The sequence below is a fragment of the Musca autumnalis genome, unplaced genomic scaffold (genome assembly GCF_047663935.1).
Source record: "Musca autumnalis isolate F117 unplaced genomic scaffold, ASM4766393v1 scaffold_5, whole genome shotgun sequence".
NCBI classification, from domain to species: Eukaryota; Metazoa; Arthropoda; class Insecta; order Diptera; family Muscidae; genus Musca; species Musca autumnalis.
This window is the reverse complement of record NW_027412088.1, coordinates 2495157-2514045: the sequence shown is the minus strand read 5'-3', so window position 1 is coordinate 2514045 and position 18889 is coordinate 2495157. Positions and strand designations below refer to the sequence as shown.

General features: G+C 35.0%; 2 protein-coding genes across 35 annotated transcripts in view; one reads left to right on the top strand and one right to left on the bottom strand.

Moving 5' to 3' along the window:
- Positions 1–12028, bottom strand: part of Khc-73 (Kinesin heavy chain 73) — a 41334-nt gene extending 29306 nt beyond the window's left edge. For 3 of the 23 annotated variants that reach the window (XM_073992723.1, XM_073992731.1, XM_073992737.1), the window contains exons 1-2: positions 11780–11999; positions 9955–10087 (exon numbers count right to left, since the gene is read on the bottom strand). In XM_073992723.1, coding sequence (XP_073848824.1) covers positions 9955–10009 — 55 coding nt within the window. In that variant the 5' untranslated portion in view covers positions 10010–10087; positions 11780–11999. Of the gene's footprint in view, positions 1–9954; positions 10772–10833; positions 11079–11130 lie in introns of all 23 variants that reach the window. The other 20 variants (XM_073992727.1, XM_073992732.1, XM_073992739.1 and 17 more) reach the window with 12 other exon arrangements.
- LOC141406749 (nose resistant to fluoxetine protein 6-like) overlaps positions 1–18889 on the top strand; it is an 81681-nt gene that overhangs the window by 17038 nt on the left and 45754 nt on the right. Inside the window, exon 1 of one of the 12 annotated variants that reach the window (XM_073992752.1) lies at positions 11987–12074. The exons of the other annotated variants lie outside the window; for them this stretch is intronic. The gene's annotated coding sequence lies outside the window, so the exon portion shown is untranslated. Of the gene's footprint in view, positions 1–11986; positions 12075–18889 lie in introns of those variants that run through there. 12 annotated transcript variants of the gene reach the window in all.

The window sequence follows — 18889 nt, the reverse complement described above, 5'->3', positions numbered from 1 at the left end:
TTTTTTTTTTGCTTTTTTAGTTGGTTGCTGTAGTGTTTAACCCTCCGTTGGACACCAGAGTCTGGCCAGGCCTTTTTCATTTTATTTTGCATTTTAAACTGGGTTACAATAAAGCTATGAACCTGAGATTCCTGGTAGCTTCATGAAATTTTCTTACCTTTCAAATGAATGAAACAAGAAGTCAAAAGGAGCTACAAGGATTTTTTGACATACGTATCACATTCGTAACACATGAGTCTGGCCAGACCCCACCCATTTTTTATTGAAAATTTTTCTTAAAATTTGATTTTTCCTACATTATTTGACAATATGAATACCATTTTATGAAACTTGTCACATTTCACCCTACCATGTCTTCAAAATTGCACATAAAAAGGTCGAAAAAACAGGATATGGGTTTGAAATCAGTGAATGTACCACAACCTAAAAAAATCCCTTGCAAATAGGGTTACACTTGTATTCTAGACAATTATACATATAACTGGACTAATAAAACCCAATACTTAGCTTTTCTGCTCTTTTTGTGGGGTGGATTGGTCCAAATAAAGGATTCTCCACATGAATTATAAGAAAATCCTTAAGATATATGCCTTTATTTACCTCTTGAAATCATCGTTATTGCACTGCAATAAGCTGTAAAGTTATAAAATAGACACACTTCATTCTGAATAATAGGCCAAAACTAAAATAAAGTGCTTCAAAATGAAATATAAATAGGATTTTCGAGCATAGAGACAAGAAAACTACGAATTGTTTACTTCGTAGGCATATGTATAGTTTTTCGGCATGTTTTTTGACAAATAAGGATTATTTATTAAAGATTAGGGTCCTTTAAACATATTCTACAACTTTTTGTATTGAAATGTTAATTAAGTTTACTAAAAAAATATAAATAATTATATGAGTCTGGCCAGACTCTTGTGTTACGAATATGAAAAACAATATTGGTGTCCAACGAAGGGTTAAATCATAATAATGCTTTACAAAAATTAACGGTACACTTTTCAAAATCTGATTTTTTAAACCATGTGTAGATTATAAAATACAAAACGATGTGGGTCCAACTATTTCCAAATCGTCATAAGTCAAAAACCTAGCATTGTTTCCAATTTCCATTCATCCATAGACATGACGAGGGCCAATTCATCAAATGTCATAATTAATTCATTACTTGGCCTTGATGATTTCAAAAGTAGTTCTATGTTATTTTGGAAGTAAATGAGAAATAAAAACACTGTGCTTATAGGTTTTTAAGCATTTATTAAAAAAAACGGTTTTTGAAGCCGTCCTACGAGTATATATAGTACATTGGGCACATGACCTTACTATGAGTGATACGACACAAAATATTATACATGTAATACTATGCCATATTTCCGGCATCTAGTAAAGGTTTTTTTTTATGATAGACTGCTATAAAATTTTCCTGAAAATTAGCCATTCACGAGAAATTGGCCCAATCGATCATAACGCAATTCATCACTAATTAATTATCCAATCACTCAACAATAGTAGCAAAAAATAATTCGATTAGTAAATCTCTTACGAGGTATTGATGGGTACTAAGTGTGTCAAAATAAAAAAACGGTACTTCCATAACAGTAAAGTATCATGTCAACAAGAATTCTGGCTGTACTACATATAGGACATTGGGCATATCTGTGTTAACACTTGACTGTTGCTTATCACAAAATCTCATGGAAATTTTGATCTCATAGCGAGCAATAAACAGTAAGGAACAATAATACCAACAAAGCACATGTAGTATGTCTTGTCCAATATATAATCAATCGCTAATTATAATAACTGGGGAGGAGTAGTGTTAAGTCATTTACGTATACCCTCTACCATTCAACAATACTAAACAATGGTATACCACAATGACCAACTAACACGAAAGGGGGAAACATAGCGTAGGTATGAATAGGTTAACTATTGTCAATACAAGTTTCTATTGTTGACCTGGCCAAAGACATTTCGGTATATAAATGTTGTTGCTGCTGCTTTTACAAGCTGATGGCAATGGCGGACAGACATGGCTGAAGAGAAAACCATATTTTAATGAAACAATAATATACTCTTAACACAAACCCTCTTGAGCAAAGGTAGAAAGTAAATAGAAAGTGTGTCCACCGAGTTTTCCTAAGTGGCGTCTACACAAATCAGCAGTAAGTTCTTTTCCTTTTGATCTATACATTTGCTTACAATAAAGAAAAAACTGTTTCATTTGTCATTCATGCATGTTATCCGACAGTAGCTCAGATGGTAGGATAGAACGTCAGGGGAAGGGCGTTAAATATATGCGTGTATATGTATGTTTAAAACTCTTCTTCTTTTTTCAAGTTTCATATATATGTACGTGTGTGAAACAATACAAAACTTTTTGGCCATAAACATAAATTTTTATTGTGACCTCCTCTCTATTGTGTTGTAGCCCAACAAAATGCATAATAAAAATATAGCAACAAGAAAAACCTGTAATGGCATATTCCAACGCTAGACTAATTCCATGGCATAAGAAAATACCAGAAAACCCAAAAACACGGACAACAGACGGAAGAGAAACAAATACGTAATTTGATGTTCAAAGACCAGTTCATATAATCAAGGGTCGGGACGATTGTAGTTGTCGTTGTGTAAAATGACGTCCGTGTGTCTGTGTAAGGGTATCAATGCTTCAGATAGTGGAAAACTCGTCATCAAAGAGCGATAAATGTTTAATCAGAACTAAATATGTGTGACTGTCACTGATAGTTAATCATACTGAAACACAATGTCAATCAGCTGATATCACTCTATCGGGTAGAGGTCTTTGGCGTAGCTTCTAACACTTATTGCGAAACGTTTGCAGTAATAATATGTGAGTAAAATTTTTCGGTAACATTTCATGACCCATTAAAAGGCAATCTTGTGGTTAATGTTATGTATTTTAGAGACGAGGTATAAGGAAAATCAATTATATCGTTGGATGAATTATAAGAACACTGCAGGCGGTGACACAGTTCTTCTTAAAAAATGCCTCTGGAGGGTAATATGCGAGGGCTTCTATATAGGTTTTTGCACTAATAATGAAAACGAGAATATTTATTATCAAAAATAGTTTTATTGTTTTCTAAAGCATTGTTCAATATGATTTTTTTTGTTTCATGTGCTCAAACCAAACGCTTAGATCCATGATTCGTCAATTGGGACAATCTTATAAACGTCTATAGAAGCACCGCGATAGTATTTTTTCGAAATTAAACAACAAAACAAACAAACAAAACTTTTTTTTGCCCGCCATGTGTTCATGCAATATCGAATGAATGATGGTGAAAGAAAAGCCCAAGTATTTCTCTACCTCACGTCATAACCGCCGTTTTTTGACGCCCTAAAAGACCTTCGTCCTTGAGCGATCCTCGGCAACATTTGAATTCATTTAACCAGTGAATTCATTTTCACAGTGCTATAGGATGGACCTTCATTGCCATACAAAGATTTAAGTTTATCCATCCACTCTTGCCGTGATAATCCACGTCGAAAGTTTTGAAAAATTATCAGACGAAAATTTTCACAAGTTAATTCCATTTTCTTTTGCAGCTTGATTTTTTAAGTCGGTGTAAACAACAAAGCACATGGTCGTTCGTCGAAATGAGTAGTTTTGGCTAAACACTTTCAAATTTCCAATTAAATGTACCATGACCTAACACAATTGATTAATTTTTGGGGTCTCCAAGGCGTTTATGCAGACCAAAAGTGACGCACACTTGATAGAGTGGGACTTGAGGGATTTAAGTGCGCTTGACTATCAACGTTGATCATTTGCTTATGATTTTTCCAGCTTTTTTGTTCAACATATCATTAAATAAAAAATTAATTACATAAATTTTTTAACAAAAATACAGAAAAAATATATTTCTTTTTGTTAAAAAAATAAGTATCTTTTAAAAAAGCGTTTACATTTTTTTTCTCAGGACCAATGACAATTAGTGAGAAACAAATTTTATGTCAGTTTGGTTATCTCGTGTGGCTCTAAAGTTTATTTTCAATTATATTTCTGCTTAATGTGACTTCAAAAAGTGCCTATAATTCTGGATAAATTCAAATTTTAAAATTATTTTGTGCATGAGGTTTTTTCGCCGAATCACCTTATAATTACAATTTTATGTACATAATATTATGTAGAAACTCATCACGCTGTGATACAGGGATATGAGTCTGTCGAAGTGCGACCCCATCCAGTAATGCGATCCACCCCAATGGAGACAGGATCCATCGATGACGATTTGATCGAGATGGCCCCATCTCTAACTACTTTTCGTACCTAAGTCGTGAAGTGTGAAGATAGCCCTGATCGCCAAATTTAAGACCCAAACCAAAACCCCCCAAACAAAATTAAAAAGTAAAATCTGTCGCCTGGCAGTGTTTTTATTATAAAGTTAAAGTGCTTTTTTTATTGTGCCAAACCAAAATCACGTAAGTATTTAAATACTTGTGGTGTCCATATTTATTTGCCGTGTTGAAGTTGTTGCATTTGCCGGCAACAAATATTACAATATTCAAGGCTCTAAATTACGCCTGTAATTTAGAACAAATAATTGCACATTCCTCGTTCTTTAGGGGAAATCTGTACATGGTTGTTGTTGTTGACTCGCTTCTGGCTGTTGTTGTTGTTGCCTCGATTCTGGCTGTTGTTGTTTTGTGACGATCAGGGCGATCTTTACACTTCAAGACTTAGGTACGAAAAGTAGTTAGAGATGGGGCCATCTCGATCATTACAGATCGATATCGATCAAATCGTCATCGATGGATCCTGTCTCAATTGGGGTGGATCGCATTGCTGGATGGGGTCGATCTTCGACAGAGTCTGTAAAAAAGTCATAACCCTAACGTCTACATTTGTTGCTCCAAGTTCATATGTGGTGATATCTAATCACTCATTTGTTCCAAGCCCAATGCTAATTCTGATAGCCTTAGCTGTCAGTTTCTGTCCTACAGTCGAGTGCTCTTCATGGCACCAGTTATTAGTATTGATGTCGCACTTTAGGCGTTGTTAAAGTTACGTAGATGATGTGCTTTCCCCAAAGCATTTGACCACATCAGAGAACCATAAGTAAAAATAGTGCGCATGGTGTCAGTGAAAATCCAATGAATGACCTCTGATCTCAGTCCTCAGCACTTTCCTACGGAATTTCAGGAATATAGAAGTAATAGACGTCTATTGGCGCTTTCCTCGACGTTCCTGTACCACGTTAATTCAATGAATTTATTCTCCTAAATGTTATCTTTCCCCAACAACACCTGAACAAACCAAAACATTGAACGAAGAGCTACTGTTAAGTCATAAACACTTTCGTAAGATTACAAATGTACGAAAAAATATAATAAATAATAATAATAAAATAGTTTGTAATTGTATTGCAACGTATGATGTATGTGTGTGTGGAGTTTGCTGTTGAAATTGTACAAATATGAGCAATGCTAAAACATTTTCATTGCCACTATTCAGTGCTCAGTTATGGACGGTGGAAGAAGATATGTATGTATGTAGGTATAAAATGACAGAGAGAACGACAAAGCCGCGATAAAAGCAAAATATTATAAAAAGCCCGCATACACTCAGCGCTAAAAGAAAAATACGAAAAAAGCGAAAACAAAATGCCATTTTTAGCGAGTACGATCGTTTTAATGGGAGCTCCTCCGTCATATGAATGGGACATGAGTCATAGTGGTAACGTTCACTGGACGAATTTGAGTCTCTTGTTAATGTATTGCTGCTAACCATATTTGTCGTAGAAACAAAAGGCTGATTTTCAGACCTAATATAAGACGAGATCACAAGGCCCCAACCAAGATGAACATATCAAAAAAGAAGCTAGTTAGTAAATGAAACATAAGAATAACAACTTCAAGATCATAGAAATATGAAAATGTCTACGTAGGTGGGTATATGAACAACAATTCCAACAATAGCTCCAGGTTTTTAGAAAAAGAAAAATTCTTTTTCTTTTCAGAAAAATTAAAAATAATGAAAATATAAAACATTTCATACGGTGACTTTCTAGTGGTAGGTTTTATTTATATGTAAATATATTTAACAATAATTCTAAAGAAATAGGGCAAATTTTGTTGCCTTTATCACGGTGAATCTAGCTCTAGCTTAATAAAATACATAGAAACAGTTACAGTATCGGCCAAAACTAAAGCACCCCCTCAGTACATTTTTTTTTTAATTTTTTTTATTAAGGAATCCAAGTTGTAATTTTTATTTGTAGTTTTCTTTTAATTTATTTATCTCTTTATTATTGCAAAACATAAACATAGATAATTCAGAATGTATTAAAGAACAGTTAATTTGAACTTTTGTTTATTACATTCTGAATTCTTTATATAAAAAGAAATAAAAAGAAAAATAGTCCATATTTACATTAGGCAATTTCCTTGCGGCAATTGTCAATGTGAAGGAGAGAGAGAGGTGGGGCATATGGTAACCCTTTGCCTCTCAGCACCCTCTCTCACGACAAACTGACAATTGCCGCAAGGAAAATTGCCAAATGTAATTATGGACTTACAAATAAAAATTACAACTTGGATTTCTTAATAAATTTTTCATTTAAAAAAAAATGTACTGAGGGTGTGCTTTAGTTTTGGCCGATACTCTATGATGAAATAGTACTTTAAAAACTTCTTCTTGGAGCAGTCCACAGAGCGTCATGATACAGTACGTTTTTCATCTTTTGAATTATGTACTAAGAGATTTCTACACCTTTTTCAGATGTAATTCGAGTTATTTTAATGTTAATTCGAGAATTCCATTTGTAATTCAAATTATTCTATTAGAAATTCGAATTATTCCATTTGTAATTCGAATTATTCCATTTTCAACGAGATGCTGATTTGTAAACTTGAAGAAAATTTAAAGTTTTCGATTTCAGCATGATAATGTCATATGTAAGTGGTCGAACTCAGTATGTTGAATTACATAGCATATCGTCTAGAATTATATCTTTGACATCTGAAATTCCTCAAGGATCGGTATTGGGACCATTACTTTTTAAAATCTATATAAATGATTTACTCGAATATTTGGATCTTAGTTCATGTTCTTTGCATATATTTGCACACGATTAATACGTGTTTGGGTAGGGCATTAAGCTGGACTGTGGATAATTATCTTCATATTAACCCAGCTAAGACAAAGGCGGTCCTTTTTGGAACTCATTTGCCCAATATCAACATTTAATAGGACACTGTGCTGTAGATATTCTTGAGAAGCATAAATGCTTAGGAATAATATTAGATAACAGGCTAAGTTTTGACTACTTCGATTGACTTCGTTCAATCTAAAGTCTGCTATATTAAACGCAAACTGATTTGTTGAAGTTAAAATGGCTTATGCTCTATTAATGTCACATCTTTTATATGCCTTGGAAGTTGTATCTGGCACATCTGAGTATAACATTACGAAACTACAGCAAATTATGAATATGATTGCCAGATTTGTGCACAACGTTCGCATACATGAACATCAGAGCTCCGATTTGCTCGTTTTTACTCGCGAGTGAAAAGTACTCGCGAGTGGGAGTACTCGAAGAGTGGGAGTAAAAAGTCCGATTTGCTCGTTTTTACTCGCGAGTGAAAAGTACCAGCGAGTGGGAGTACTCGAAGAGTGCGAGTTTTAAAAGAAGTTTACTCTCCACTCTTTTGTTTTATTTGAGAGCACTCGCGAGTACTCGGGGTTTAAAAATAAGAGTGGAAGTGAAAATACACGGAATAGAGTACGAGTTCACTCGAAGAGTAAAATCGAGTAAAAATGAATTGATATATTTTTGGAAAAATTTTTTGTGTAATGCTGGTGGGAAATTTATGGGGGGAAGTTTAGGGGGGGGGGGGGGGGCAAGTTGAGGGCGGGGAAGTTGAGGGGGGTTAAGTTGAGGGGGGTTAAGTTGAGGGCGGGGAAGTTGAGGGCGGGGAAGTTGAGGTGGGGCAAGTTGAGGGGGGGCAAGTTGAAGGCGGGGAAGTTGAGGGGGGGCAAGTTGAGGGCGGGGAAGTTGAGTGGGGTTAAGTTGAGGGGGGGCAAGTTGAGGGGGGGCAAGTTGAGGGGGGGCAAGTTGAGGGCGGGCAAGTTGAGGGCGGGGAAGTTGAGGGGGTTAAGTTGAGGGCGGGGAAGTTGAGGGGGGTTAAGTTGAGGGCGGGGAAGTTGAGGGGGGGCAAGTTGAGGGGGGGCAAGTTGAGGGGGGGCAAGTTGAGGGCGGGGAAGTTGAGTGGGGTTAAGTTGAGGGGGGTTAAGTTGAGGGGGGGAAGTTGAGGGGGGTTAAGTTGAGGGGGGGACAACTTGCCCCCCCTCAACTTCCACCAGCATTACACAAAAAATCCCCGCCCTCAACTTAACCCCCCCTCAACTTCCCCGCCCTCAACTTGCCCCCCCCCCCTCAACTTGCCCCCCCCCCCTCAACTTGCCCCCCTCAACTTAACCCCCCTCAACTTGCCCCCCCTCAACTTAACCCCCCTCAACTTCCCCGCCCTCAACTTGCACCCCCTCAGCTTGCCCCCCCTCAACTTCCCCGCCCTCAACTTGCCCCCCCTCAGCTTGCCACCCCTCAACTTCCCCGCCCTCAACTTGCCCCCCCTCAACTTGCCCCCCTCAACTTAACCCCCCTCAACTTAACCCCACTCAACTTCCCCGCCCTCAACTTGCCCCCCCTCAACTTGCCCCCCCTCAACTTGCCCCCCCTCAACTTGCCCCCCCTCAACTTGCCCCCCCTCAACTTGCCCCCCCTCAACTTGCCCCCCCTCAACTTGCCCCCCCTCAACTTGCCCCCCCTCAACTTGCCCCCCCTCCACTTAACCCCCCTCAACTTCCCCGCCCTCAACTTGCCCCCCTCAACTTAACCCCCCCCCAACTTCCCCGCCCTCAACTTGCCCCCCCCCCCCCCCAACTTGCGCACCCTCAACTTGCCCCCCATTAACTTACCACCAACACTAAACAAAAATATTTCCAAAAATTTATCAATTCCTTTTTACTCGATTTTATTCTTCGAGTAAACTCGTATTCTATTTCGAGCATTTTCACTCCCACTCGTTTTTTCTTGCAAAACTCGTACTCTTCATGTACTCGTACTCGCAAACACTTTTCACTCGCGAGTAAAAACGAGGAAGTCTGAAATATGCTTCGCGAGTGACGAGTAAAAATAGAGTATACTCGTTTTATTTTTTCCACTCGCGCGAGTACTCCCGCTCGAACTCGCTCGAATTTCACTCGCGAGTAGAATTCGAGCGAGTATTTCGGAGCTCTGATGAACATATATACATTTTTGTAGAAAACTTTTTAGGTTGTTCGTTCCGAAATTATATTAATTTACGCAATTTACTGCACTTTTATAAAATCATTAAAACTGGTTTCCCTAAGCATTTGTGGAACTTCTTTGTTTTTTCGCGCGAAAGTAGATATTCAACATTTTCTGATACCCCTACCCAAGTTTCCTCTACCTGTTCTAGTTGCCTTGATTGACCGCTTGTATTGCGCAAAAATTATTCAAACACATCTTTCGTTACTCATATCCATAGAGTTATGCAAATGGCGAGTCATGACGTCTTCCGCGTAAAAATATGTAGTCCGGAATCACTTGGACTCAACTAGTTTTTTGGCTACCTACATTTTGCTGGGGTTTCGATATAGTTTAAAGTTTACTATTTCAGTCAGGAGTTCCTAATGTATGTTGAAAATATTATATTGTTCTTAGATCATAACAAAAACAGGCCCATAACGAGCCAAGTTGCATGTAGGTCTTCATTAGAAATGAGACAAAAAACTTTTAAATTCGTAAGGAATTAGAAAACATTAAAAATAAAAAAACAAACATTGCTACCAAACGTTAGATTTTTTGAGTTTCGTTTCCTGCAATATGTCGCAATATTTAGATACATTTTACAATACAACAATTAGAACAATAATAACATTGAGCAGAAACTTACCACGACGGTTAAAGGGTCGCACCCTGACAGCAACTTTGATCTTATCCGTTGACATTGTAACTGAATGGCAAGTTGACGTTGAGGGAAGAGTTGTATTAAAGTTTTATTCGTAGTAGTTTTATTATTGTATACTCTACAGTAATAGGGAGGAAAATAGTGGTTAGGGTAGGGTATGTCTAGCGTGCAAAAGGCATAGAGCTCATAAAACAGTCTCTCCTTTTTTGTAAAAAGTGTGGGTGGTTGTGAATGCTTGCTGGCAAAATGAGACGCCACTCAGGATAAACCAAAACACGAACACAACGACAACAACAACACAGTACTACTGGCTCCTCTCCGTTCTTATGAATGGATATCAGCAAACGTACGTAGGACAACGTGTTTCTTTCTTTTTCCCCAATGGTTTTTCTTTTCGGTTTTAGCAGTTTTCTTAAGTAGGCCGTGTTGTATTTGTTTCTGGTTTCTTGCTGCGAGGTGCGATGTACTTGGCTTCCTTGTTTGTTTGTTGTTTTGACGTTTCGTACGATTTGATGAAGTATTAGTAATGTAAAATGAAGTCTTGTCGCCGCTCAGTTGGAAATATAGTTCGTAAACAGCACACTGCCAAACCAAGTTGATAATTCTATGATATTGTTTTACGCAAAAATGAGGGACGGGACGGACTGTGTTCTCGCAAATATCGCACAGCCGCTGTTCAGTACAGGAAGTCGCAAAGCCGTATAATGTGAGAAGGGGCCAGTGAATGCTTTAGAACTCCCTGCCTTTCAACCTGCTACACGCACCTGGTAAAAAGTGAGTGTACGTTTGTCGCTACCGATGTCTGCAAAAAAAATGAAAATGAGTCAGTCACTCCGTCTAAAGTTTCCTTCTTTATTTTCCTACGGTTGCTGCTGCCAATAATGTTTTTCGGTTCATTGGTCATCAATACTATGCAGTAGTATGACTTTGTGTTGTTGTTTTATTTGTTAAATTTCAATACATTTGCTTTAGCAACAATTCTGAAGTGATAAATTCTGTTGGTTTTTGCAAATATTTAGATAAATGTTTTATTTGATTAGAGCATATCCTTGTGAACGTTTTATACGTAACATGTATTTCAGCTTGTTTGTTGTTTGCTTTAAATTATACTTCATTAAAGAAAACAATTAACAATTTATATTATTTACAAATCAACGTAACCTTAAATTCCGTTAAATACATCCATTCAGTCGCACACAGACACAAATCCACAACAATACCAACAACAACGCATGACAAAAACGTATATTTTTAATTGTTTGTTGACTGGTCTGGTCTCTCTTGTTGTTCTTGCAGAAAGAACAATTGGGGACCTTGATGACATTAAAGGACGAGGAGACTTTGTTGGACGAGCAAATATATCCTGAAGTAAATATTGTTGTTTGTTTAGTATTCGTTTCACATTTAATTAATTACGAAATATGCCCCGTTTAATTTCCCTTTGTTATATTTGTTGGATACACATGAGTGATTTATTTCCCGTAGATACTAATTATTTGTAGATTTTATTAGTTTCGCGTATTTACTGCCATCGAATTAGCACTTTTCTTTGAATTCTGGAATTTGTACAACGTCAGTTTTCACTTTTTTCAACAATATTTCAAATATTAGTAAGATATCATCGTTATTTCGAGTACTTTTTTCTGTATAGCTTGTTATAACCAAGATTCAACAACAATACTCAACGAACGACGTTTTCTGATTTTTTCCATATGTAGATACACACACACACCACTATACACGGATTACTTGCTTTGCTGCGATTCTGCTGCCATCGATTTTTGTCGCAAAAATCTAATCCGAAACTTACTTTGGTGTTTTTGGTGTTATATATTGTTTTATGAATTTTGTTTCGAGAATTTTTCCATTTTACAATTTTACAATAAACGAACACCCCGGATCTTATCAATATTTCGATTTCACTATGTATTTATTTTTTGATTTTTTTTGCAAAAATTTTCTTCTTGTAAATTTTTACTTTTTCTCTCGTCAAATATAGAAGCCAACAGAAATACAGACAGAAACACAAATGACATTTCGGATATTCCCTTTTGCTCGTATTTTTCAGCAGGGTTGAAAAATATTGTATCAGAGTGGAATATTTAGTATGAAATTATACTATAATACATTTACATCAACAATCTAAATTAGATTGTTTTAAGATGTCTTGAGTGGCATATAGGTGGTTTATGCCAAGTTTACACTTGCGCTCTAAAATCCACTGGATTTCACGAAATCCAGAAATACATCCCGGTGTTTACACTTATTTTTTTGTTGATTTCAAACATATCACAATGATCAAGGTAGATGCATATGCGCAGCTGATCGAACATGAATTTTCAAAACAAGTTGTTGTAAATTGAATTAGTCATCAAAAATATACGACAATATAGAACTTTACAACTTTATTTCGAAAATTATCTTATAATTATCTATATATCGTATTACAGTGCCCGAAATAAACATAGGTTCACATGTAAATTTGTAATTTTTGCATAATTCAGATGACCTTTATAGGATTTTATAATTTTGTATTTTGGAGTTGGGCATTCCCCATGACGTCAATATATCAGTTATTTCGTTTTGCGACAAAATAAAAATTTAAAATTTTTTTTCCTTATTTTATGTGCGAAGTAATGATAGGTTCAAGGCAATTTTTGCGGATGTACACGTATAAATTTGCGAAAAACTTTGTACAAATCGTTGTTTTTTTAGATCGCCGATGTCCAACGAGTAATTTAGTTTAGAAGTTGTCTCCGAATTATTTTCAAAATGCAGATTTGTTCAACACTTTAAAGCAGTTTTCAAGAAGGAGAGGAGGCGAATCTGTGGTTGTCAGAGGCAAGGATCATTTCAAATTGCATGAAAAGAGTGACAATCAAACAACTAAATCCAATTTTTTAAAAAGTTTCATAAATTGGGCGCAAAATTTGAACGTCAAAAAAGTCTGGAGGTTTCTCCAACACCACTTTGACGGCAAGAATCGCTTATTTTTCCCATTTATTGGAGTTAAAATAATTTTGCATCTCAAAACAACAGTCAACGTGATCTTCCGTTATCGAAAATGCGATGTAAACAAACGTTAGTAAGCTCGAATCAAGCTAGGAAGAATACAAAAATTGCCAAGGAAAACAGCAATCGAGCCTGAAGAAGAACAGACGTAGGTTTAGGTAAAAAGGAAATTGTTTGAGTAATAGAAAAAATCCATCCTAGCCATTTTGCATGAGAGTTCACAGAATTTTTAGTCGAAATCTGGCGGTTTTCTTTTTTGGACTCGGTTGCAGTTTTACTTGGAGAACCCTCCACTTTTTTTTGACGTTGAAATTTGCGCTCAATATATGAAACTTTTTAAAAAACTGGATTTAGTTTTTTGATTGATACTCTTTTCATGCAATCTGCAATGATCCTTGCCTCTGACAACAACACGTTAAAAATTTGTTTCTTAAAAACTGCTTTAAAGTGTTGAACAAATCTGCATTTTGAAAATAATTCGCGAACAACATCTTAACTAAATTACTCGTTGCATGGTTTAATAAGAAAGGTTAGCCAAAGCTTTATGTCAATTTAATTTTTTTCATTCGAGTATGCCTAAAACTTCAAAACAATATAAACAAACTGTGTATGTGTGTGTGGTGTTTGAATAATATGCCAAACAATTTTTGGCCTGTTCCCGTACTTTATAAAGTGGTAAAAGTCGTAAACGATTTTCATATAAATTTTGTGTACGGGAACGCAAAATGTGTAAAAGTGGTAAAAATTGTAAAAACTTTTTAGTTCTGGAACAGAGCTTTTAAAAACAATCGAATTCAATGATTTTTAAAATTGTTTTTAGACCATTTGTATGGAAGAAATTGGTGAGATTTACATTGAAACAATCAGTTTATCATATTCACAACTCGATTATGTGGAGAAAACTTAACTCTTCATTCATTTTTCGCGTTTTTTATAAAATGCTTAAAAATGCATTGTAAACAAACCCACTTGTTGCTTTTATTTTGAAGTTTTAGGAATTCAAGAAAAACAAGGGTTCTATAGATTTTTTTCATTTAAATCTACCTCTTTACTTATACCATGACTCGTTGGACATCGGCGATAAAAAAACAACGATTTGTAAAAAGTTTTCCTCAAATTTATACTTCTAAATCCCCAATAATTGCCCTGAACCTATCATTATTTCGCACCAAAAATAAGAGAAAAAAATTTTAAATTTTAAAAATTTTTATTTTGTCGCAAAATAAAATAGTTGATATATTGATATCATGGGGAGTGTCCAACTCCATAATACAAAATTATAAAATCCTATAAAAGTCATCGGAATTATGAAAAAAAAAAATAGAAATTTACATATGAACCTATATTTTTTTCGGGCACTGTATTTGCGTATAGTAATATCAAATGAAAAAATAAAAAATGATTTTATCGTTGAGACATAATAATAAATTTTGATAGATAAAAGTTGTTTTCAGAACTTGCAGCAGTTTTCCCGTTTAGTGCTAAAAATGCGTTCCCGTACTCCGATTTCTAGCAAGACTTGCACTTCTCTTTAAACAAAAACAGCGCCGAATAACACCAAATTCTCCTGTTTTTTTTTGCCATACAATACATAGTAGCAACATGTTCATTATCATCTAAATACGATAGCTGATACGTTGATTTGCTACAGTTTTTGCAATTTCCGTAATTTTTTCGTTCCATTATTTTTAAGAAATTTGTATGGGGAATCAATTTTTGACAATTCGCTCTTTTTTCTAACATTACCATTAAAAAAGTACAATAACACACTGAAAAATAGCATTGTGACAAAGTAATTTAATATTTTTTTCACATTGTTTACAAATTTTGATACTAAAATTTTTTGTTGCATCAATTGACCATCTACCTTGTTTATTGTGATACGTGAAAAGTGTTGCAACTTTTGGTACTTTTTCAGGCAATAACAGGGTTGTATATCATGTGTACTGCGATTTCGATGTTGATTTCGCTGAAATCACGGAATGAGATGATTTCATTTTTGTATGCGAAATCATGATAAATTTTGCTTGATTCCGCGCGAAATCACGAAACGCCTTCGAAATCACGAAAAGACGCCGAATGTAAACCAAACATTACAATCGTCATCGTAGGCATTTCGTGATTTCAAGCGAAATCAGGCAAAATTTAGCAATTGTAGTTTGAAGGAGAGGGAGAGAGAGTCAAACTGACATTTACAGCAAGGAAATTTGTTTAACATAAATATGGACTAACATTTTCTTTTTCGTGCGTTGTTTAGAATAAATAACGCAGCTTTCATCATTTATTTTTGTATGGTAAATCTCGAAAAGTGTTGCATAAAGGCCTAAAAGACTATATATATATATATATATATATATATATATATATTGTGCCATGCATAAACCTCAACTTCAAACCTAAAGAGGCACGGTATGTTTTATACATGTTATGCATAGCAACTGTCACTGCTTTTTCGCCAATGTAATTCCTTCTGCACGGCAAAATTGTTTTCGGTAAAATTATAAATGAAAAGTATGAATGATGTTGGTAACACTGTTGCTATGGGTAGGAATTACCGATAACTTTATTTTGGTTACTAACTTACCGAAAAATTTCGTTAATTACCCAAATTATAAGCATTGCAATATTACCAATTTACCAATCACGAAATGCCTACGATGACGATTGTAATGTTTGGTTTACATTCGGCGTCTTTTCGTGATTTCGAAGGCGTTTCGCGATTTCGCGCGGAATCAAGCAAAATTTATCATGATTTCGCATACAAAAATTAAATCATCTCATTTCGTGATTACAGCGAAATCAACATCTGTAGTGGAATTCTGTAACTCATTTTTCGAGTTACCGACAAAAATCGGTAACATTAAAACGCAAAATTATGAATGAAAAGTTCAAATAAAAGTTGACAACACTGTTGCTATCGGTAGAACTTTCCGACTACTTTTTATTGGTCGCTAAGTTACCGAAAAATATCGTTAACTACCAAAATTATAAGCATTTTAATTTTACCGACATTTGTCGGTAACTCAAAAAATGAGTTAGAGAATCGCACTACTGATCACAGTACACATGATATACAACCTTGCTTTTGCCTAAAATTGTACCAAAAGTTGCAACACTTTTCACGTATCACAATAAACAAGGTAGATGTGCGAATTGCAGCAACAAAAAATGTTAGTATCAAAATTTGTAAACAATGTGAAAAAATATTAAATTACTTTGCTACAATGCTATTTTTCATTGTGTTCCCGTACTTTTTAATGGTAATATTAGAAAAAAGAGCTAATTGTCAAAAATGACGGAAATTGCAGAATCTCCTGCATAAATGTCAAAATCAACGTATCAGCTATCATATTAGGTGCCAATGAAAATACTTGCTGCTAGTTTCTACTCGGCCAAAATTGTATGGCAGAAAACAGGAGGAGAAGGTGTTATTCGGCGCTATTTTTGTTTAAAGAGAAGTGCAAGTCTTGCTAGATTTCGGAGTACGGGAACGCATTTTTAGTAGAGTTGTACTTTTTAGCTCTTTTAGCTGATCGCTCTTTTTAGTTCAGCTCTTTCAACGAACTAGGTCGTTTTTTTAGTTCAATAGTTCAATCTTTCGTCGAAAAGCTCTGTCAGTCAGCTGTCTTTTCGTTCTATCGTTCACCGGCTCTGACTTGTTCGCTTGCAAGTTCGTTCATTTGTATACAAACACACATACATATGTATACCGATAAAGAACAAACAACAGAAGAATATTTTAAAGAACCTAGCAACGAAAATAGGTTTGGTGTTATCAAAAAGCAAATTTGGAGTTTTTTAAACTTTAAATTTTTAATTAAGTTAAAAATAAATGAAAATATTAAAATTATAAAATTACGATGAATAAAGATATGTGTGGGTATCTGTGTAAAATTAAAAATGCAAACAAAACTATACCATTTACAAAGGCAACAGTTAACTCTGACGACGACGTCACATTATGATACGTGAATGACTTGCTGAATTGTTCGTTCTTGAATCGAAGCGTTTGATTTGATCGTTCTTTTATCTTTCGGTCAATGCTCAGTGAGCTACTGAACTATAATGAACTATGTCGACTGATCTAGTTTGTACGCTCTTTTCAATGAATCGTTCAATTGAACTAGTTCGTTCCTGAACTATACAACTCTAATTTTTAGCACTAAACGGGAAAACTACTGCAAGTACTAATACTATGCAGGTTCTGAGCACAACTTTTATCTATCAAAATTTATTATTATGATGTCTCAATGATAAAAAAAAAACATTTTTTTATTGTTTCATTTGTTAGTACTATACACAATTAATACGATATATAGATAATTTTACGATAATTTTTCAAATAAATGACCTGTTCCCGTACTTTATAAAGTGGTAAAAGTGGAAAAAATTGTAAAAACTTTTTATTTCTGGAACAGAGCTAAAGTTGTAAAGTTCTATATTTTTATATTTTTGACGATTAATTCAATTTACAACAACTTGTGAAAATTCATGTTCGATCAGCTGCGCATATGCATCTACCTTGATCATTGCGATATGTTTGAAAAAAAAAAAAAAAAAAAAACAAAAAATAAGTGTAAACACCGGGGTGTATTTCAGGATTTCGTGAAATCCAGTGGATTATGGAGCGCTAGTGTAAACTTGGTATTAGAGAAACCCACTACTGATCTGTAACTCTAAAGCCACACGCTGAAACTTTCTCATTAATTTGGCGTTCTTAGGTCGAGTTCTCCAATACACTAATTTCATAAAATTACTTTAGTATGGAACTCGATCTATGAACACCAAAATAATGGGAAAGTTTCGTATGAAAGTTTCAGCGTGTGGCTTTAGAGTAAGTCGATGGTCAGACTAGCACGATTTCAACATGGCGACCTCAAGTTTATAAACGAGGGGTATGAAGTAGTGAAACCCATGTACATGGTTTTCTGTGTTTGTTGTGTTGCCTCTTCTTGTTATTCGTTGCAAGATTTTTTCTTTCATTTTTATTTTCTCAAGCAAACGTTAAAAACAGAACAAGCATAAAAATATTTAATAAAAACATTTAATTAATAGTGAAAATGAAATAGTGAAAATTTAATTATTATTGTTAACTATTTTGTGTTGTTTTTTAGTTTATTTATTTTTGTTTTGTTTTTATTCGTTTGAGAAACACAACAAATGCGAATGATAAAATAAAGAGGACACACAAAAATCTTAAATTTCACGTTAACGTGTGTGGACACTAATACCCCGGTTACACTATTGAAGGTTAACCCACTGGGTTTAATAGATCCAGTGGGTTAATCTTTGCTGGTTACACTTAGCTTTTCGAGGATATAAACTGTCAGCTGATGTTTGTTTACGTATACATACAAAATAACTAATAAAGTCGTGTTTTACACTATTACAATTTCTCGTATGAGATATCGTCCCCTCTCTGCTCATATTGGTATATTTTACACACAGGGATACATTTTTGTATCATGGTATCAAGCGTACTTTTTGTTAAAAAAGTGTCTAATGTAAAAAAAAAAATAAATAATTTTCTGATTTTCAAATAACTTTAGATTTATTAACTCCATAAAATGTCATGCGCCCAATCGTAACGTGTAAAACACGACAAACTCTGTTGCAAAAACAGTTGCAACTTTTGGTACTTTTTGAGTAGGGTTGGATTTTTTGCACAAATGCCTAATACAACACTGTATTTTTGGTGGATTTGTGCCGGATTTAAAATAAACCCAGTCGTGAGAGGATTTACTTTGTGTGGCAAATCTTGTCAGATTTGACCAGATTAAGCAATAAATCCTCATGAAGTGGGTTAACCCGGCAAAAAGCTGTAGTGTAACCGTTCTATAACGAAACTTGAAAAGAAACTTTACCAAAATTGGTTTCAAGAAACCTTGCTAGTTTGACCATCAACTAA